At 45.9% G+C, this 21,869-nt stretch overlaps 2 protein-coding genes across 4 annotated transcripts in view; both read right to left on the bottom strand.

Moving 5' to 3' along the window:
* Positions 1-21,869, bottom strand: part of LOC125752112 (mitochondrial amidoxime reducing component 2-like) — an 81,364-nt gene that overhangs the window by 3,469 nt on the left and 56,026 nt on the right. The gene's annotated exons all lie outside the window — the stretch shown is intronic.
* MTARC2 (mitochondrial amidoxime reducing component 2) overlaps positions 1-21,869 on the bottom strand; it is a 35,664-nt gene that overhangs the window by 2,737 nt on the left and 11,058 nt on the right. The window contains 5 exon segments of the mRNA XM_049106967.1: positions 2,140-2,270; positions 3,859-3,930; positions 4,013-4,074; positions 19,664-19,804; positions 20,836-20,998. Coding sequence (XP_048962924.1) covers positions 2,144-2,270; positions 3,859-3,930; positions 4,013-4,074; positions 19,664-19,804; positions 20,836-20,998 — 565 coding nt within the window. The 3' untranslated portion in view covers positions 2,140-2,143.

Here is a 21,869-nt window from a genome sequence, read left to right as displayed (position 1 = left end):
AAGGCATCCGTGCCCCTCTCCGCTATGCCCTGTGGTGCTCACAGCTCCTGTTGATCCTGTGAATGCAACTCACAGGTCATGAGGTTTTCTTTATTTCTGTGAAATTCACGGGTTACAACTCAATATCTGCCTTCCTTAAGGCCGTCGTCTTCTGTTCCTTTTCTGTTGTAATCTCAGCGAGATCAATTGCTTGGTGGTTAGGGATTTCAATCAGGCAATTAAAGTTTTGGGGAGGATACAATGCACCAGGAAGATTCTTATAATCACTACAAGCAGGATAATCCCCAGGGTTTGCAGTTCACTGTGAAACTTTGGTGCCCCAAACCCAAACCAATCAAAATCAAGTAAGTCAAAGAAAGACCCCCACAGAAGGGGTCACCCGTTAAGCCGAGTGGCTTGCTCAATGATCGTAGGTAACTGAGTTTTAGTTTCCCCAGAACTGTCAATCCAGGTACAGCAGGTGGTGGTGGCCACAGCCAGACACCTCCTTGCTCAGCTCAAAGATACTCAAGAGCTGCCTTCTTATCAAGAGCTACTTTGGCAGAAACTCTAAGGATCTTCATTGAGAAGCTATCGCTTTAGCAGAAGATTCTGTAATAATTTTAAGAATTAAGAAATTAGGGGATCCCTGGGTGGCTCAGTGGTTTAGCGCCTGCCTTTGACCCAGGGTGTGGTCCTGGAGTCCCACATCAGGCTTCTGCATGGAGCCTGCTTCTCCCTCTGCCTGTGTCTCTGCCTCTCTCTTTCTCTCTGTGTCTCTCATGAATAAATAAATAAAGTCTTTAAAAAAAGAATTAAGAAATTAGCCTTTTTTTATTTTTTTTATTTTTATTTTTTTAGAGAGAGAGAGAAAATGTGCTTGAGCATAAGCATGAACCAGGAGTGAAGACTAGCAGGGGAGGAGCAGAGGGAAAGGGAGAGACTCTTAAGCAGGTTCCACGTTCAGCATGGAGCCAGACGCAGTGCTCAATCTCACCACTGAGATTATGACCTGAGCTGAAATCAAGAGTCGGACACTTCACTGACTGAGTCACCCAGTCGCCCCAGAAATTAGCCTCGTTTACATTTATTCCTAACTAGGGAAACAGGGACCTGTCAAAAGTAGTGAATCCTGAACAATGAAACCCCATTGGGAGAACCTTTTTAACTCAACAATGTAAATTTGGGGACACCTGGGTGGCTCAGCAGTTGAGCGTCAGCCTACAGCACAGGGTGTGATTGTGGGTCTGGGAATCAAGTGTAAAAAAAAAATTCTTCAGACATGAGGGGACTTTCAGACTGGGTTATAGATTTTAGGAGAAGAGTTGCTTAAAAGGCTCAATTTGAAGTCTTCCAAATGACTTTATTTCTTCCAAATGACTTTATTTCTATAATTTCAGGATTAGGCCTTATCCTCCAGGCATCAGGATTTTATTTAGCCCAGTGAAATCAGTGTGAGAACATTACTTTCTACCTTATGACTCAGAATCCAGGTGCCTTAATGCCCTAATATTTTTCAAACGTTAAATCGTATTTTAAAAAAAAATTTTAAAAAGATTTTATGTATTTATTCATGAGAGACACACAGAGAGAGGCAAAGACACAGGCAGAGGGAGAAGCAGGCTCCCCACAGGGAGCCCAGTGCAAGACTCGATCCCAGGACCCCGGGATCACAGCCTGAGCTGAAGGCAGATGCTCAACCACTGAGCAACCCAGGCATCTCTTAAAAATAAATTTTATAAAAAGTATTCAATGTTTTTCTCAAGTTGATTTTGAATAATTTAAACATTTCCCCTCACTTTTCTATCAGAGACAGGAAAAAATCAATACAGAACTCTTGAGAGCTGCTCACCTTCCTGCTCAATTTCCTTATTCCTTAATGAACTGAGAACATCTACCTATCTTTTGCCGGGGCTCCTGCATCAGCATTTTATAACTGAATGGGAAGTGGGAGAGAACCCGAGGTGGAATAAATCAGACTGTTGGGGAAAGAAAACTAAAAGGCATTTTCCAACTCCAAAGAGCAGAACACAAACCGCTCCTTCTCCTAAGATTTAAAGCAGCAAAACATAACATCTCAGCACAAGAAACGTGGCAGTGGCTTGGAGGCAATGCATTCCAGCAGCAAAGCTGCTGACTTGAGTATGCTGCTCACCATACCACGTCATGGAACCATCCGATACACCGGATCACCAACTTGCAAGCTGCCAATTTTCTCCACTGAATAATAGATCCCAAAGAGTGGGGATGACTTGTATATTTGCTTCTCCGAAGGATCACACAGGCGGTAACTGAAAGAGGCAAAAATTTACCATCAGGCACAAAAGGGAAATAAGAATCCAAGTGCTCTCCATAGACTCAAGTTTTCATTCTCAGATTACCTATAAATTACCTTCTTAGCACACCTTTTCTACAACATGGACAGAGAACTCTGTGGGCAAGGAGTCAAACTGCACAAAATCCTGCCTTTTCTAGAAGCATCCTGAGAATCCATACAATTTTTCCATGGCTTCAGTTTGAAAAAACTTTAAGTGTTACTCAAAATGAGTGCCATGTTTCCAAAAAAAAAAAAAAAAATAGGTGGTATGTTTGCATGTATACCTCCCACTTCACAATTCCCTGAAACAAATAAATGCTCGTACAATCTCAAAATGGAACTGCCGGAACTCTCCAAAACTTTTTTTTTAAGATTTTATTTATTTATTTGAGAGAAAGAAAGTGAGCAGAGGGAGAGGGAGACACGCAGGCTCCCTGCTGAGCAGGAAGCCCAAGGAGAGGCTCAATCCCAGACCCCAAGATCATGACCTGAGCTGAAATCAAGAGTCAGATGCGTAACCGACTGAGCCACCCAGATGCCCCTCTAAGCCTTCCGTTCAACGCATGTAGGTAATCTGCTTTCCACCCCGTCAGGTTTACAAGCCCAAAGCTGAGCTTCTTTGGTGAACAAAAATGAAGATACAGATGCAACTGGCATGGGGCTGGACTACTGATGAAGCTAATCTTTTTCAAAAGCCCTGTCTAAAGAAAAAAAAAATTAACTTCGCCACATCTCAAAAATCAAAAAACAGAACTGCATATCTGAAGACTTCAAGAAATAACCTCTTCTCTAACTTAAAACCATTGGAAACAAATAACAGAGAAAAGGGAAACAAAAAAGAATATATCCTCCCCAAAATGTTGACTTAGTTTTGACTTAGTTTTAAAAACACATTTAGTTGATAACTAAAGTCGGCTAATAACAGAACAAAAGAAAACCACCCTGGCACCAAAGAAGCTCCTGAATGAACCAACTCCTGACAACTCGTTACATTTCTATTTTTCTAATATTTCATTACACAACTTCAATGAGTCTCATCATCCTTGATGTTAAGTCTAATAAAGAAATGTAAGCTGCAATAAAAATAATTACAGTATTTGAGGTATTAATTTGGAAATACACATGTGAATGATCTTAAAATTCGATGTGAGAGATATGAAAATTTCAAAACACAGGATTAAACAATGAAAAATCTAACAAAAGCACTCGAAGGGGACACCTGGGTGGCTCAGTGGTTGAGCATCTGCCTTTGGCTCAGGTCGTCATCCTGGGGTCCCGGGATCGAGTCCCGCATCAGGCTCCCTGTGGGAGCCTGCTTCTCCCTCTGCCTGTGTCTCTGCCTCTCTCTGTGTGTCTCTCGTGAATAAATAAAGTCTTTAAAAAAAAAATGAAAGAAAGAAAAGCACTTAAAGATCCATCCATAAAAAAAGAGGAAGCAACTTACCAACAGACCCATGCCAAGCAGAAGGCAGAATGAGAAGTGCTCGGACAGGGCACTACACCTGCAGGTAGCTCTGGGATGGGGCTGATATTAAAAATACACTGGACACACTGCTGTTTACCTCTTCAGGGTTTCCAGGGGCTCCTTCCTGTCTATGATTCCAGTATCTGGGTCTACGGTGGTCAAGATGCACCTGCCATTCAAGGACCAGCAGTTAGGTGGTGTTAGGAACCAATGAACAGACCCCAGAGGTTGACACTCAAGAGGATCCTTACCTGGGGCAAGACAAAACCTTTTTCATTTCTACGTTGCCAATGAGGAGCTCATCCCAGGTGTCCTAAGAGAAAAAGAAAAGTTATCTTTTGAATCAAGGCTTCATTAGTCTTTAAAGCCGTTTAATCTTTGGCTGGTACTAACTATGAAGCTAGCAGAAGAAAGCAGAGCCAGACACCAAGAAGCATCTCCCAAAGGGACACAAAGAGAGATGGCACATTGGTGGGTCCCGGAACCATTCACCCCTTGACGCACGGTCTCAGAAGCCTGGTTGTCAGCACCGCAAGAGCAGACCTTCTCGGGGGCCAGTTTGCCATGAGAATCACACATTAACTACAGGCCAATGTACTGACATATAATGAGGAATGTACAGCTTGCAAGACAAGCCCACTTTGTCCTTAGAGCTAAGCCACGATGGAAGCCAAGTTAAGATCTGACAGTTGTTTGATTAATGGGACGCCACGCAGGGGAAGTCAGCTGTGAGACTCTCAATCAGCACTCCCATCTCCAGAGAGGCAGCCTGCCCCTGGGGCCTGGCATTCCAGCCACTGGCCCTGCTCTGCTTTCCCACCCTTGAACCGTGGGCACTGCCAACATCCGCCTCAGGGCTTCAATAAGTCTTCACGACTTTGAAGAAGTTACTATTATGTCCCCCGTTTTGCACAAAGAAATGAAGACCTGGAGGGATTGCAAAATTTTCTCAGGGTCGCAGCAGCTAGGTTCAAAAAGTTCAGATTCTGAAGGGAGGACTTCTAACCACCCAGCTCTTAAATTTATCTCCATCTCTATTTATCTGTCTACACACACACACATATACACACACATATGGAGATTATATAGATGATGTTATATATGCCTTGAGGTACATATTCACACACATCTCTGCACAGACACACACACATGTATATAACGAGGGTGTATTATAGGACTCTATTGCTGATAGGGAAGCTACCTGTGGAGTTTGCATTTCCCAGGACAACCCTCTGTCCGGGCCTCAGGGGGGCAGGTGAGAGGCAGTAGAGGAGGCACTTCACTACAGGCTCCAGAAACCAACAACAGTATCTATAATCAGATGCAATAAGTATGTCCCTTGAAAAAGTGTTTCCTGGTGCACCTGGGTGGCTCAGCGGTTGAGCATCTGCCTTTGGCTCAGGGCATGACCCCCGGGGGCCTGGGATTAAGTTTAGCATCAGGCTCCCCACAGCGAGCCTGGTTCTCCTTCTGCCTGTGTCTCTGCCTCTCTCTGTGTCTCTCATGAATAAATAAATAAAATCGTTTATATAAAAAAAAAAAAAAGAAGAAGAAGAAAAGAAAGAAAAATTGTTTTCTGACCTCAGCTCAGATGAGGTTTGGAGGCCTTGGGTCTAAGGGATTTGATGAGAAGTCAGTTACCAAGTGAGGACATAAGGCACCTGGTCCTTGACTCCCCCCACCTCCTGCCCACCTCCCAGGGGGCATGAGAGCCCACTCTGTTTCTGCGGGAGGCTAACACAGTGTTTCCCCTCCAACCACTGATGACCAGCCTCCAGTCACGCTCTGGTTCTCTTCCAGAGTATGCTTACCCCTGAGGTCCAACAGGGGTGATTTAGCAAACCAGCCACCCAGGCGTCCAGAATTTCATATTTGGAAGCCACAGATCTGTGGAAACTCTGCCCTGTGGCTACGGCATGAAGCAGGAAAGTCTAAAAAGTTCAATTAGGTTTCCCAGCTTAATAAAAGATTTTGGGACGCCTGGGTGGCTCTGTGGTTGAGCGTCTGCCTTCAGCCCAGGGCATGATCCTGGAGTCCCAGGATCGAGTCCCCCATTGGGCTCCCTGCATGGAGCCTGCCTCTCCCTCAGCCTGTGTCTCTGCCCCTCTCACTTGCTACGTCTCTCATGAATAAATAACTAGAAATCTTTAGCAGAAAATAAATAAAACAGATTTCATCTGCTCTTCCGCTCTTGAGAACTGCACTACCCAGTTTGGAATAACAAACTGTCTGCCTTCATAGAAATTGTCTTAAGCTCCCCAAATGCCAGCTCTAATTACCTCTGGAAACATTAATCAGTTTATATCATAACATCACTCACCCTACTCTGATCACGGCTGGCATTTGAGTGCAGACCATTATTTGCAGTAAACAAAAAACAACCACCAAGAGAATTGTTTTAATGTAATTATTCAGTTTTCAGTTATTAGATGAAAATAATGAAAGACCTTAAGTTATTAAAAGTTAACCTGAATTAAGAATGCATGAAATTAAATCCTCCATTACGTTCTACCGGGTACGAGCATCTTCCATTGCGTTCTACTGGGTACGCGCATCCTCCATTACGTTCTACCGGATAGGCGCATCTTCCATTACGTTCTACCGGATAGCGCATCCTCCATTACGTTCTACCGGATAGGCGCATCTTCCATTGCGTTCTACCGGGTACGTGGATCTTCCATTACGTTCTACCGGATAGGCGCATCTTCCATTACGTTCTACCGGATAGCGCATCTTCCATTACGTTCTACCGGATAGCGCATCTTCCATTGCGTTCTACCGGGTACGCGCATCCTCCATTACGTTCTACCGGATAGGCGCATCTTCCATTGCGTTCTACTGGATAGCGCATCTTCCATTACGTTCTACCGGATAGCGCATCTTCCATTGCGTTCTACCGGGTACGAGCATCTTCCATTACGTTCTACCGGGTTCGCGCATCCTCCATTACGTTCTGCCGGGTACGCGCGGGGTCCCAGGGCCTTCCCTCCACCCCGGACACAGCCCGGAGAGCCCGCTGCTCCCCCTGGGGCGGGCTGCCTCTGTGCAGTCTGGCAAAACCCAGGCCCCTCAGACAGTTACTTACACATTTACTTACGGTGAAGGGACAAACCATGGGGCTTTTGAGGTGGACGAAAAGAAAGGGAGAGAGAAAGGCGGGGGGGGGGGGGGGGGGGTTCTGCACACAATGGGCTCTGTGGAGTCAGCCTGAGAATTTACCCTGAATTTGCAGTTCACATTTGTAAACCCTAAATTAGGATTACATGGTGTCCTGGGACAAGTGGCACCCAAAGACATAAATTAAGGTTCGGGGTAATTATTGTGGGGCACATGGGACAGATGTGCAGGGGAGGGGGTCTGCTTCTTTGAGATCTTCACTAGAGCCCACAGAGGCACTTGCTGAGCAAAAAATCACATGTATGACAGGAGGGGCGCCTGCGTGGCTCAGGGGGTTAAGTGTCTGCCTTTGGCTCAGGTCATGATCCCCGGGGTCCTGGGATCCAACCCCGCATTGGGCTCCCTGCTCAGCGGGGAGCCTGCTTCTCTCCCTCTGCAGCTCCCCCTGCTTGTGCTCCCTCTCAAATAAATGAATAAAATCTTTTATTTTTTAATGGGTAGGTTTTTTCTTTTTAAGGTTTTATGTATTTATTCCTGAGAGACACAGAGAGAGAAGCAGAGACACAGACAGAGGGAGAAGCAGGCTCCCCGCAGGGAGCCGGATGCAGGACCAATCCCGGAACTCTGGGATCACTACCAGAGCCAAAGGCAGACGCTCAACCACTGAGCCACCCAGGTGCCTCAAATAAAAATCTTCTAAAATAAATAAATGTATGACAAGAGCTTCTAATCCCTCCTCTCTTTCCTTCCGTTTCCTTCTCTCTCTGTGCATACACACAACGCACACACACACACAGCTACACACATATATTTAAAGAGAGAAAACAATACATCTATCCCATATTTGTGTATATATTCTACACGTTGTATATATGTGCGTATACACACACACACACAGACACAATATACACATACACACACGTGTGGGGTGGGGGAGCACCAGGCGAGAAGGGAGGCCAACATGGGCTCTTAAATATCCAGGCACCAGAGATGGACAAGAAGACATCTGAGAGTAAGATGGAAAGCCAGGTGACAAAAGCCTGAGTGCTCCGCTGTTGCCATGGGTCATCCAAAGAACTATCCTGAAGAACACAGGTTGGATCAGCAAGTCTACCCAACCAACAGCTACAGAGCTTCTGGGCACTTACACCTCCAGCCGGGGTCTCCGCTGGTCCCAGGACAGCTCCCGAACCTTCTACCCTCCTGAACCTCAGTCACAAGATCGGTGCCTGTTCATACCCTGCTCCTGATTCTCTAACTGCTACTCCTAAGTTTAGTAGCTTATGTCACACATTCGGTTATTAGAAGCAATTTCTAATTGCTTCAAATTAGAAATTAGAAATATGAGTAAAGATGAATGAGTAAAGAAACAAATTTGTGGTTTAGAAATCCTTAGCTGTTTTTCTGGTTTGGTATCAACGATGCCACAAGTGCACAGCGAGCTGGGGAAGCCACGAACAAGGGACTGGCTACATGTGGCCCGTTATAGGATGATCACTGGGCAGTGGAAAGGACGATGTGAGTCTCTAGCAACTGACTCATGTGCAGGATGTTACTGAGTGAAGAAAGCACATCCGTATAGATACCATACATAGGATAAGTCCGCTTATGTGATAAAAAAAAGAAAAAAAAACCCTGTAGGTACAGCCATGTGTATATATAGGTGTATGTAAATATATATATTTATAGCAATATTTTGGAAGGCTCCTCAAGTTCACTTATTTTTTAAAAGATTTTATTTATTCATTCAAAAGAGAGACACAGAGAGAGAGAGGCAGAGACACAGGCAGAGGGAGAAGCAGGCTCCATGCAGGGAGCCCGACGTGGGACTCGATCCCGGGTCTCCAGAATCACACCCTGGGATGAAGGCAGGCGCTAAACCGCTGAGCCACCCAGGGATTCCCCGGGCCCCTCAAGTTTAAACAGTATTTTTATAATGAGTTTTTAACTTTTTCATTTCCCTTTTTTGTGTTATTTTTTCTGAGAAGCATTATCATCTCAACAACACATTTTTAAAATCATTTCGGTCATTTTTTTTTCTCATTCACAATTTTAATCGAAGCATTGCTCTTCATTTTTTAAGTCTTTCTTATAAGCACAAAATTTTACTATCTAGGTCAATTTTGGGGGAAAGAAACACCATCAAATAACTTCCCTCCAGAATAAAACAATGATGTTCATTCCTCCAAACCACCAAATTTGAAGTCTACTGAAACAAAAACAAAAAGCCCCCCCACACACATAGAAAAGTAACAAAAATCACATTCTAGGGGTTCAGTGCATTTAGCAGCCTTCGCTGTGCTAATCATCCTTCAGCTGACTTTCAAAAAAAATTAACACCCTAGCGCATCAAAATATACATTTTCCATTTGCTTTGTTTAAATTTTTTTTTTTTTGCTTTGCTTTGTTTAAATTAGAAATAATAATTAAAAAAAGAAAACTTGAAGGAATTCATAATCAACTGCCTGACTCAAGGGTGCATGGGTGGCTCAGTGGTTGAGCGTCTGCCTTCGGCTTAGATCGTGATCCCGGGGTTCTGGGATCGAATTCCTGCATTGGGCTCCCTGAGTGGAGCCTGCTTCTCCCTCTGCCTATGTCTCTGCCTCTCTCTGTGTGTCTCTCATGAGTAAATAAATAAAACCTTAAAAAAAAAAAAAGTGTTCCTATCACTTCTATCACTCAGGAAATGCCAAGGGTTTTAGGAGTTGTTTTAGGGAACGCCAAGTACATATTTCCCATTACACCACACAGTACAACTATCTCAAACCAAAAATTTTCTGTTTTTAAGATATACATGCAAAACAATATTCTTTAATGCCCTGTTGCAATATTTAAAGGCTCTCCCTCTCAAGAAACCCTGTAGCAACCTTCCTACAAACACACACATACTCTGTGCTAAGTGTTTCTTTCTCTGGTCTCCTATGCGCAAGGTCACGTCCCTCAACCCTCCAGCTGCTGAGCCCTCGGATCCTGCTTCATCATGAGACCCTTGCAGGCAAACACAGGGAGTTCATTTCTGCAAGGTTAGCATCTCTCTCAGAGGTGAGCACCCAGCGAATTCTCAGTAAACATCTGTTGCAGGCATGAGCCTCCGGAACCTTGGCCAATGTATAGACTTGCAGAAAATCATTTTCCTCAGCTGAAGTAAAACTCTATCTCATGGCCAAACTTCCTTCACAGACTGACTAGAACACAAGATTCCTTTCACTAAGAATTACCAATGTACAGGAGACATGACTTTGCACTTACTCGGATTTTCGTAAAGATTACAGGCATCGATGCTGGCAGGCGGACAAAGACAAGGGTGCGCTTCTGCTCAACTGGTGGCAACTGAAATTGGTACGAGGTTTCTGCAAAGCAACTTGGCAATATATATGACAAGCCCTTACGATTCTGACTTTGCACTTCTTTTTTTTTAAGATTTTATTTATTCACAAAAGACACAGACAGAGAGAGAGAGAGAGGCAGAGACATTGGCAAAGGGAAGAAATAGGCTCCATACAGGGAGCCTGATGTGAGACTCGATCCCAGGACCCCAGAATCATGCCCTGGGCCGAAGGCAGACGCTTGACTGCTGAGCCACCCAGGCGTCCTTGACTTTGCACTTCTTAAGTTGAGAAGTGCAGATAAAGACTGGTTTACCAGGGGATCCCTGGGTGGCTCAGCAGTTTAACGCCTGCCTTTGGCCCAGGGCGTGATCCTGGAGACCCAGGATCGAGTCCCATGTCGGGCTCCCTGCATAGAGCCTGCTTCTCCCTCTGCCTGTGTCTCTGCCTCTCTCTGTGTCTCTCATAATGAATAAATAAATAAAATCTTTAAAAAAAAAAAGACTGGTTTACCAAGCTGTTCATTATTAAAGGGAAATGGCCTACATGCTCGATTATACTGTTATGGCACAGTTCAAAATGGACTAATACAGAACCACAAAAAACTATGCTAATGAAGAATTTGTAAAGACAAGAGCTGTGTTCGCCACGTACCATTAAGCAAAAATGGTGGGATTCGATACCACCCATACAGGATCATATAAATAATACTGGAAACACAATATAATGTTATCATAGGTTATTCTTTGATGGTAGGATGGGGAAGGATTTTTATTCAAGTTTTTCTTTGCACAGGGGAAGTGGTACTTCATAAAATTACTTTTATAATTGAAAAAATTAACTTTATCTGAAAGATTCTTGAATTGAATCATTCAAAAGCTTGCCACATCTCTGCAGCCCTGGTGTCCACTTCTCTCTCGTGGCTTTCTCATGACCCTGAGCTTGGGCAACACCGTGTAGAGAAGCAGTAAACTTTATCCTTAAAGTGTCAGTCTCAGGCAGCCCTGGTGGCTTAGCGGTTTAGTGCCACCATCAGCCCAGTGTGTGATCCTGGGGACCTGGGATCAAGTCCTGCATCCGGCTCCCTGCATGGAGCCTGCTTCTCCCTCTGCCTGTGTCTCTGCCTCTCTCTCTGTGTCTCTCATGAATAAATAAATAAAAATCTTAAAAAAAAAAAAAGTGTCAATCTCCTCCCATCACACAGTGGCTGGTGTGTGTATTCCTACAGAATCACAGGAGGCACATTTCTGTAAACCCAAGTGCATAATAAATGTGCCAGGAGGAATTTGTTGTTTGAGAAAAATCCAGGCAAAAGGGAAGGACAGAAGCCTCAGGCTTTTGCAAAGCTAGCTTCCACTCCCTGGAAGCTACTTACTGTAAGGAACACAGTATGAAAGTAATTTATTTTATTTTATTTTTTTAAATCAGGACATATAAAAAAATAATAAATAAATAAATAAATCAGGACATAGACTGTACAACTGAAGTGTTTGTTAGAAAAGAAAGAAAGAAAGAAGAAGAAAGAAAGAAAGAAAGAAAAGAAAGAAAAGAAAGAAGAAAGAAAAGAAAAGAAAAAAAGAAAGAAAAGCTAACCAAGAGGTCATATCGGAGAGAGAGTCTGAGAGAGATTTGTGATAAACTCTCTATTGAACACACACATACATATTAACAGAAGAAAAAGGCAAAAAGAATTATACTACTGTAGGGCTGCAAAGAACCTTTAAAATCCTTTAGTAAAAGCTGTCAGCTTAAAAAATGAATAAATAGATAGATAGATAAAACCTGTCAACTTTATTTTTTTTAAGATTTTATTTATTTATTCATGAGACAGGCAGAAACACAGGCAGAGGGAGAAGCAGGCTCCCTGCGAGCCTGATTTGGGACTCGATCCCAGGACCCTAGGATCATGCCCAGAGCCGAAGGCAGATGCTCAACCACTGAGGCACCCGGGCGTCCCTCAACTTTAGAAACATGAGTGTGGGGGGTACCTGGGTGGCTCAGGTAGTTGGAGCATCTGCCTTTGGCTCAGGTCATGATCCCAGGGTCCTGGGATGGAGCCCCACTTCCAGGCTCCCTGCTTAGTGGGGAGCCTGCTTCTCCCTCTCCCTCTCCCTCTCCCTCTGCCCCTACCCCTGGTCCTTCTCTTTCTCTCTCTCAAATAAATAAAATCTTAAAAAATGAAAATAAAAAATAGAAAAAAAAGGAACATGAGTGTGTTACTATTCCCCTCCACGCAGCAGTCCTGTCTCCCGTGCTTTCATCATTTTGGCTTTTCTAAACAAGGACAGACTTGGCTAAGGCTCCTAACAAAATGTGCCTGTCAGCAAAGCTCCCAGATGAGCACAGGGGAGCCCTTACTTGAAAGGAGGACTATATATGCCTAGGATAGACCTCTTCTTGGTGCTTTTCATTCATTTGAAAGAAAAATGACTCTTAGATGCCTTCAGCTTCCTTCTAGCAAAGTCAATGAACATGAAATTTGGGCTTATCTTCATGATGCCAAACCTGATGCTTGTTCTGTCTTGTTTCTTCCAGAAGCACATACCTCTTCCCCTTGACCACATGGTGACTGAGGACCCAATATGGTTTTTGCTATATGGCCCAGCAGTGGTTTAAACAAGGGATAGGGGCAGCCCGGGTGGCTCAGCAGTTTAGCCCTGCCTTCAGCCCAGGGCCTGATCCTGGAGACCTGGGATCGAGTCCCACATCGGGCCCTCTGCATGGAGCCTGCTTCTCCCTCTGCCTGTATCTCTGCCTCTCTCTCTCTCTCTCTGTGTGTGTGTCTCTCGTAAATAAATAAATAAAATCTTTAAAAAATAATAAAATAATATAAAAAAAATAAACAAGGGATAGCCCTGTAAATGGCTGGACTTCATGGACTTCAGACACCCAGAGAGCCTGGCCACACACCAGCTGTGTGACGTTAGGCAAGTAACTCAACCTCCCTGAGCTTCCACAGCTATGGAGGGAGGTGAAAACACCATTCGCTTCAATGACTACCAGACACTTCTCAACGAACCACAGTAAAACATTACCTTTTATAATTTGCCCAAACTTGGAAGCAACCAAGATACCCTTCAGTAGGCGAATGGATAAATTAAACTGCGGCACATCCAGTCAACAGAAAATTATTCAGTGCTAAAAAGAAACGAGCTATTAAACCATGAAAAGACGTGGAGGAAACTCAAATGCGCGTATTACCAACTGAAAGAAGCCAATGTGAGAAATCTACACACCGTATGGTTCCAAACAGAAGACATTCTAGAAAAGGCAAAACTATGGAGACTGTAAAATTGTCAGAGGGGTGGGGGTTGGAGAGAAGGTGAAGGGAGGTGAAGGTGGAGGCAGAAGGCAGAGCAGAGGGGACCTTTAGGGCAGTGAAAATACTCTGCACCATGCTACAATGTTGGATGTGTCCTCAGACATCTGCCCCAACCCACAGAATGGACAACACAGCGAACCTTCAGGTAAACTATGGACTGTGGGTGACCGTGACTTGTCAGCATAGGTTCACCCTTGGGAACATACCACTCTGGCGAGCGATGTGCTGATGAAGGGGGGCTGCGCACACCAGAGCTGATGGGAAATCTCTGTACTGTCATCTCAATTTTATTGCAAACCTCTACTTGCTGTAAAAAAAAAAAAAAAAAAAAAAAATCAAGTCTTTTTTTATTTATTTTTAAATATGTATGTATGTATGTATGTATGTATGTATTTATTTGAGTGTGAGAGAGAGAGAGAGATTGAGAGTGAAGGAGGGAGCCTGCACAAAGAGGGAGAGGGAGAAGCGGACTCCCTACTGGGCAGGGAGCCTGATGTGGGGGCCGATCCCAGGACCTTGGGAACGTGACCTGAGCCCAAGGCAGACGCTTAGCCAACTGAACCCCCCAGATGCCCCAATAAAGTACTTTTTAAAAATTACATTTTACAATGTTTTCCAATGTTCTTTCACACCCACACAACACACACACATACACACACACACACACACACACCAGATAAACAAAAGTCTTACAAAACAATTGTTTTAAGTAGGCTCCACACCCGGTGTGGGGCTTGAACTCACAATCCTGAGATCAAGAGTCTCCTGCTCTAGGACTGAGCCAGCCAGCCGCTCACAAATCAATCCTTAACCTTACTGTGTATAGTCTACTCCAATATCTTTTATCCTGTTTAGTCTTTTTTTTTTTCTTTTTTTTAATGCTAGTCAGGGTCCTTGAAACTGAAATTATAACCCAATAATGGGTTATGACTTGCACTTTGGAAAGTAGGGGGATTAAGTCAGATCCAGCACATGAAATGCCTGGCACAGTGTCTGGGACATAATGCACATTTGATAACTGGGAGACTAGGTTGTTACTGTTACTTTGTTATTGTTCTTTTTTTTTTTTTTTTTTTTTTTTTTTTTTTATTTTTTTATTTTTTTTATTTTTTTTACTTTGTTATTGTTCTATATGCTGCTGTTGGCATTGCTTCTTCAGAAATCCCCAAATCCAGACAGATAGGATATTCTTATTCCAGGACAGAGAACTTTTTTTTTTTAAGATTTTATTTATTTAAGAGAGAGAGAGCGCGCACAATCAGGGGGAGGGGCAGAGGATGGGGAGAAGCAGACCTCCCGCTGCGTGGGGAGCTGGGCTCAAGACTCGATCCCAGGACTCTGGCTGGAATCATGACCAGAGCCAAAGGCAGATGCTTAATGGACTGAGCCACCAGGTGCCCTCAGGACAGACATTTCTAATCTAAGCTCCCAAGTAAAATCCTAAGTCGTCCCCACTTAGATTTGAGGGACTGAAATTTTGGTGATGATGATTTATAAAATCTTTGCTTCTCAACAGCTGCAAAGGATAGTACAGAGAGGACCCTATTCACACAACCAGTGAGTGATGGGACTTCGAGTCCAACCACAGCTGCCTGGCTTCAAGATCTACCACCTGTCTAGAAGCTTCTTGAAGAATCACTTCCTGAGTGACAATACACCAAAGGTTTTCTGCAAGCTTCTCCATAGTTCTTTCATACTGCAGGGTAAGAATGATACAAACAAAAGATTGCAAAAAAAAGAAGAAAGAAAGGAAAGAAAGGAAAGAAGGGAAAAGAAGGGAAGGAAGGGAAGGAAGGGAAGGGAAGGGAAGGGAAGGGAAGGGAAGGGAAGGGAAGGGAAGGGAAAGGGAAGGGAAGGGAAAGGGAAGGGAAGGAAGAAGAGAAAAAAGAGTCAAGTCCTGCTTACCAGGAAAGTGAGCAAAGTTCAGGAAACACCTGACCCCTGACCCCTGACTCTACTAGCAATGGCCAAGCACACAGACAAGAAGCATCGGTCAACTGTATTATTTTTAAATTCCACTGCTCCACATTCCCAGAACTCACACACACCACACCGGCCCAAGGGAGGCCACCTTTTAAAACTTGCGTAACATTCTGAGTTACATGGAAAAAGTATAAAGTACTCTGGGTCACAAAGTGTAAATGTTGCACAATGCATTCTACTATTGCTCTATATTTTTGCAATAAAAAATGGCCTGACTTTTTGCACCATGCTTAGATTTGCTCTTTTTTATTATTAGTTGCTCTATTAAATATTTATGTACGTCATCATTTTACATCAATATTTAATAGAGTCCCACTAATTGAAAAGGTGATGGTTGTGCAACAGTGCCAGGTAGACAGGTTAATGCATCAGGCCCATAACTATTAGCCTTCCTAATTTCAGGGAGAATAAATCAGTAACGTCAGCATCGTTTTATACTAAGAGTTTTTATTTAAAAAAAAAAAAAACTAAGGGTTTTTGTTTTTTTTTAATTTTTTTAAAAGATTTTATTTATTTATTCATGAGAGACACAGAGAGGGAGAGAGGGAGAGACACAGGCAGAGAGAGAAGCAGGCTCCATGCAGGGAGCCCGATGAGGGACTTGATCCCGGGTTTCCAGGATCACGCCCTGGGCTGAAGGCAAGTGCCCAACCACTGAGCCACCCAATGTTCTTTCACACCCACACAACACACACACACACACACACACACACACACACACCAGATAAACAAAAGTCTTAGCACCTGCTTTGGCCCAGGGTGTGATCCTGGAGTCCCAGGACCGAGTCCCACATCGGGCTCCCTGCATGGAGCCTGCTTCTCCCTCTGCCTGTGTCTCTGTGTGTTTCTCATGAATAAATAAATAAAATATTTTTAAAAAATAATAAAAATAATAAAAATAAAATTAAATTTAAAAAGACTCCACCCATTCAAATTGCCTAAGAGAACAATCACCTCAGGTTCACTTTGATAAGTCCCAGAAGAGCAAAACTCCTTAGTTGGAAAATTGCAGGAAAGCAAAAATTCTTTAGCCAGGAATGTGGCTAGGGAGGATCTTTCCTTCTCATTCCTCTTGGTTCAAAATCCTACTTAAATGAGTACCTTCAGTGGAGACCATGTGGGAGCAATGGTACTCCCTAAAAGAAAATTTCTCAGAAAATAATGGTGCAATTACAGGATTCTTGTGAAAGAGTTTTTGCTTCGTGGACTAATTTCTAATCTGAATCTCAGCCGCTTGCATCAACACCGAGCATGGATTTCATGGGTGTTTCGCGAGTGTCTAAGGACTGACTCCACGCTTGTGCACAGTCCTGGCCCGCAGCGGGGACACAGGCAGGCTAGTCCCCTTCTAGGCTCTGCACCTGCTATCGTCTTTATTGAAGGAGGCCCCCCCACATTGTATAAACTTGAAGTCCCACCAAATCTGGATTTACTCCTGGGGAGAAAAATTGGGTCTCTTCCTCAAGGCACTGACAGCCCCAGGATGTCAGGGCCCGGCCTGTCCTGCCCTCTGTAGCCAGGGCTTCTCCAAGCGCCGCCGGAGACACGGGATGGTGCCGCCGAGCCCGTCACCCGCCTGGTCTCGAACCTGATGCAGGTTTCACACAAGGCCTGGCTCAGCTGCAGCTTTTCAAGGAGACCTTCTGGTGATGGAGCCTGGCGCTGGTGTTTCTGCCCACGTGTCCCTCCCTCTCAGTGCACGTCCTAGAGAACTGCCAGAGTAATACTGTGCCTGGCACGCTGTGCGCATCAGTAATATTTGCTGGATGAATGCAAACCTTAACGACCTCCTTGCTCAAAATCATGACCTGCTCTTCAATATCCACAATATCAAATCCAAACTCCTCGGCCTTGGTGAGCTCCAGCCAGCTCTGGGTCCAGCTTCTTCCTGCCACTTCTTATTTGCCCCTGGATCTCCTGCAATTCTGAAAGGCTCCCGGGCACCCCTTAAAGTCACGGCCTCTTGTGCTTTGAGGTCTTCAGTGGGCTGCCTCTGATACCCACAGTGACCTTCGCTCACCCTCGCTGGCACACACAGCACACATAACTACCCACATACCCCAGCACGGCTTCTGGGTGGCATGATCTGACCCCTCTCCACCCTCACACTCCCTTCTCCAGGCAGATTGAGGCACTTCTGCTTCTAAGCATCCTTGTGCACCTGCTAAGCGTGTGCATCACAGCGCTTCTGGCCCTGGGCTGTCGTCCTTCGGCTCTTCCTCTCAGATCAGGGAATCCCAAAGGGCAGGACCTGTATCTTTTCACCTCTGTATCCAGGGCTCCTAGACATAGTGCCTGGCCCAGTATAGATTATCAATTAAAAAAATATATTTTTAATGAATATGAAGAGGAATTATAGAAAACATAACAAACAACGGGATAGCATCAACAAGGAGACAACTTCTGTGAACACTGCTATTTTTTAAATTACCAAATAAGTGCCAAAAAATAAAAAATAAAAAGATAATAAGTGCCTACACGTGTGAAGATTTGTTCTAGGCTTGGTGCAAAGGTTTGTGGTTATTTTTCTAAGATTTTATTTATTTGGGGAGAGAGAGAGAGAGAGAGAGAGAATGAGTGAGAGGAGGGGTAAAAGAAGAGGGAGAGAGAGAGAGAATCCTCAAGCAGGCTCCCGCTGAGCCCAGAGCCTGATGCAGGGCTTGATTTCACGACCCCAAGATCACAACCTGAGCTGATACAAAGAGTCTGATTCTTAACCAACTGAGCCACCTGGGTGCCCCTGCAAAGGTTTATTCTAAAGGACAGTACTAAAAAAATAAAATAAAAATAAATTAAAAAATAAAGGACAGTACTTGGGATGCCTGGGTGGCTTAGTGGTTGAGCATCTTCCTTGGGCTCAGGGTGTGGTTGCCCTGGGATCGAGTCCCACATCAGTCTCCCCGCAGGGAGCTTGCTTCTCCCTCTGCCTATGTCTCTGCCTCTCTCTCTGTGTCTCTCATGAATAAATAAATAAAATTTTTTTTTTTAAAAGTGTCTGCATTTGGCTCAGTTGTGATCCTGGGGTCCTGGGATTGAGCGCTGCATCGGGCTCTCTGCTCAGCAGGAAGCCTGCTTCTCCCTCTGCCTGCTTGTGCTCTATCAAATAATTTTTTTAATAAAAATAAAAAATAAATAAAGGAAAACACTTACCAGCAAATAGGGGCACATTTTACTCACACAAAAGGAAATGTGGCCACTCAAGGGAACAAAGAACGAAGAGCCTTTCCCCTCGGAGTTAGCTACTTGGGATTTCTATCTTGGAAGCATGACCTCACTATCTCAGGAGCTGCAGGTCCAAGTCTGAGGTTTTCAGGCCAGAACTTACAATCACATGTCCTACAAGTATATAAGGCCCTCCGGCTCCAATGCCCTTATCAAAAGGAGACAGTAATACAGACCTCACAGGATTGTCGTCAGGATCATGCAGAGTAATTCGTATGACATAAGACATTAGTTCAGTGCCTGATACCCAGAAAACACCCAACAAATGGATTTGTCATCGCTGCTTCCAGGGCTCATGAGGTTTAGCCCATCCCCGATGTTTAATAGGACTGCCCATGTCTCTTAGCACAAAGCAACACCCAGCCATGTATTTCTGTACAGATCACAGGACAACTGGGTTTTGGTGTGGCTGACCTGTTAGGGCGACAAGGGGCTCTGCCTGGAGAGGGTGGAAATTCCTGCTCTGAGCCACACAGGAGAGCATGCGGATCCTCTGGGACTGAACCCGGGCCCTGTTCACAGGCACATCTCCTGATTCCTCGTGGCCTCCACTTTGGGGGCTGGGCCTTTCGTGACTCTCAAATCCTTGCACTCCTAGCTGTTCTCCTCATCTTCATTTTCTTTTAGTTATCTCTGGGCTATAAGGATACATTCTAGCCTGGTTCTGGACTTGATACAACTCCAAGTTCTGACTGCTTGTTTTGGGGCCTAAGCATGAAAGGGTGAGCAGCGCCCCCTGAGGCCAGCGAGGTGATGGTGGCAGCAGTAAGTGGGCAACTCCACCAGGTTAAGGTGGCTCTTGGGAGAGGAGAGTCTTCCTCGCAGCTGACCGTGGAGGGTCTGCATTGGTGCTACATGAAGGGAACAGCCGTTCCGTTAGCATCTTGAACAGCACACCTGAGCTTACTGCACAAGAGCAGTGAGCCTCTTACCTCCTCGAAAGCATCACAGCCTGTCACCACAATATTGGGTCTGAACTGGTCCATTTTCACTTTCTTCTCCAGCCTGGTATTCAGATCCGCCAGGGAGGCTTCGGAGAGGATCATGATGGGGCTGCAGTCTGGGTAGGCCACCTGAGCCAAGAACACGGTGCCATCAGGCCTCCCTGCCCCATGAAACGCCTCAGCCCAACCGAAAGCGAAGCCAAGTCCAGAAGTGGTGCGCAGAGGGCGTGCAGTGCAGAGGGCCAGTGGTGTTCCGGGAGGAGAGGGGACACCGCGGTCTTGGAACCGGACAAGTCAGGGCCAGGCCGGCTCCCACGGCGGGGCCTCGCTGGGGGTCCCCCCCACCACACAGAAGGCAGCAGGCAGGGCTCAGAGCCATCATCACCTCCCAGGACTCACCCCGTTCTTCCCTCGAGCGCCCAGCACTAACCCCTTCCCACAACATCCTCATCAAACAGGGAAGGATCTGCTGCCGATCAGCTACGCTCTGGTCCCAATTTCCTCGGACGACACCCACTCACTCAACAAGCATTTATGGAGCAGCTGCTCCGTACCAGGCACTGTTCTAGGCAGGCAAACAGCAGGGAACAAGCAGATAAAAACCCCTGCGATCCAAGAGCTCATAGTTCAGGGAGGAAGCAGGAGCCACCTGAGGCGCTTGCATGTTAAACCCTAGCTCGCTGCAGAATCAAAGGCTTTGGTGTCTGGGCTGGAGCTGGCCCAGAGGCCTGGCTTCCTCAGAAAGCGCCTTTTCAGTGCCTCAAATGACCAGACCACACTGATGGCAAAGGGAACCCAGGAGGAAGTCTGCTTCGGTGATTTCAGGAAACTTGGCTCAGCCCCAAATGGACTTCTCACTTCACCTTCCCAATCTGAATGCCTCCCGAGCCCCGTGTCCCTGGGGGTCACCCCTGGCTTCTCCCTCCACAGGACCTGACACCTTCTACACCCCACACCTGCTGAAGAACACACTCCACCTGGAGCCACTTCCCTCTCCAACCCCAATACCTGCCCAGGACGTACCCTCGGCCCCCCTCACCTGGGCCAGTCCTGCACTTTCTTAACTGGGGTCCCAAGCAAGGCCCTTTGTGGGTCAAGAAGGAAGCCGGACACACGGGGTGACAGGCCACTGGCAGGAGGGCAGCGCTCTGGGAGCTCACCTGGTAATTCGGTACCACAGGAGAGAAAATTTCCTTCGACGGTCTTCCCTTCATGTGCTTCTCAAACTGAACCAGCCTGAAAGCTTCTGTTTTCAAGAAGCTGGTGAACCACTGAGCTGCCTCGTCGCCACAATCCCTGCCCTTAATGTCCATGCCGAACAGCCTGGAAGGGTCACAAGAGAGCGCCAGGGTTACTGTCCTGCCCTGACATGCTGACGGATGGCGTCCAAGCCGCAACAGCTGGACGGCTGGGACCTGACCATGACCACCCCAGGGGGCCAGGAGGGGGTCCTCAGGCCCGGGGCCGAGGCTGGGCAGACACAGAAGGGGAAAGAGCAGAAGGTGCTCCAGGGAGGAGCTTCTCAACCCTAATATGCCTACAAATCCCTGTGATCGTGTTAAGATGCAGACTGTGCGGGATCCCTGGGTGGCTCAGCAGTTTAGGGCCGCCTTCAGCCCAGGGCGTGATCCTGGGGTCCTGGGATCGAGTCCCACATCAGGCTCCCTGCATGGAGCCTGCTTCTTCTCTATGTCTCTGCCCCCTCTTTCTCTGTCTCTCTCATGAATAACTAAATAAAATCTTAAAAAAAAAAAAAAAAAAGATGCAGACTGTGCTTCGGAAGGCCTGGCTGGAGCCAGAGATGCCACCTGCCTGAGAAGCTTCTGGATGCCTAAGCTGCGGGTCCTTGGGCCACACCTGGAGTAGCGAGGATTCACGAGGCTTTCAGAAGGGGGCAGGGCGACCGTGTGGTAGATGCAGCCTGAGCGTAGAGTCTGCTAGAACTGGTTCAGACTGGAATGCCCACCGTTCTCTAGCCTGTGACCTCACACAGTGCCCTGACCCTGGTCTGCAGCTGTGACCTGGAGAGGGTGATACAGCACCCACTCACAGGTGGGCAGGGCCTGGGGTAACACAGCAGGCTGTCTGCCTGGGAACCACGAACCAAACGTTTAAAAGCTACGTACCCCTCATAGGATGGTGAGTTGACTTGCAAACTATTTTTATCTCTGTTACTGCGATCACAACCTAGGCC

The sequence above is a fragment of the Canis lupus genome, chromosome 38 (assembly GCF_003254725.2).
Source record: "Canis lupus dingo isolate Sandy chromosome 38, ASM325472v2, whole genome shotgun sequence".
In the NCBI taxonomy this organism is placed as follows: domain Eukaryota; kingdom Metazoa; phylum Chordata; class Mammalia; order Carnivora; family Canidae; genus Canis; species Canis lupus.
The sequence above is the reverse complement of the archived record's forward strand: the minus strand, read 5'-3'. Positions and strand labels throughout refer to the sequence as shown.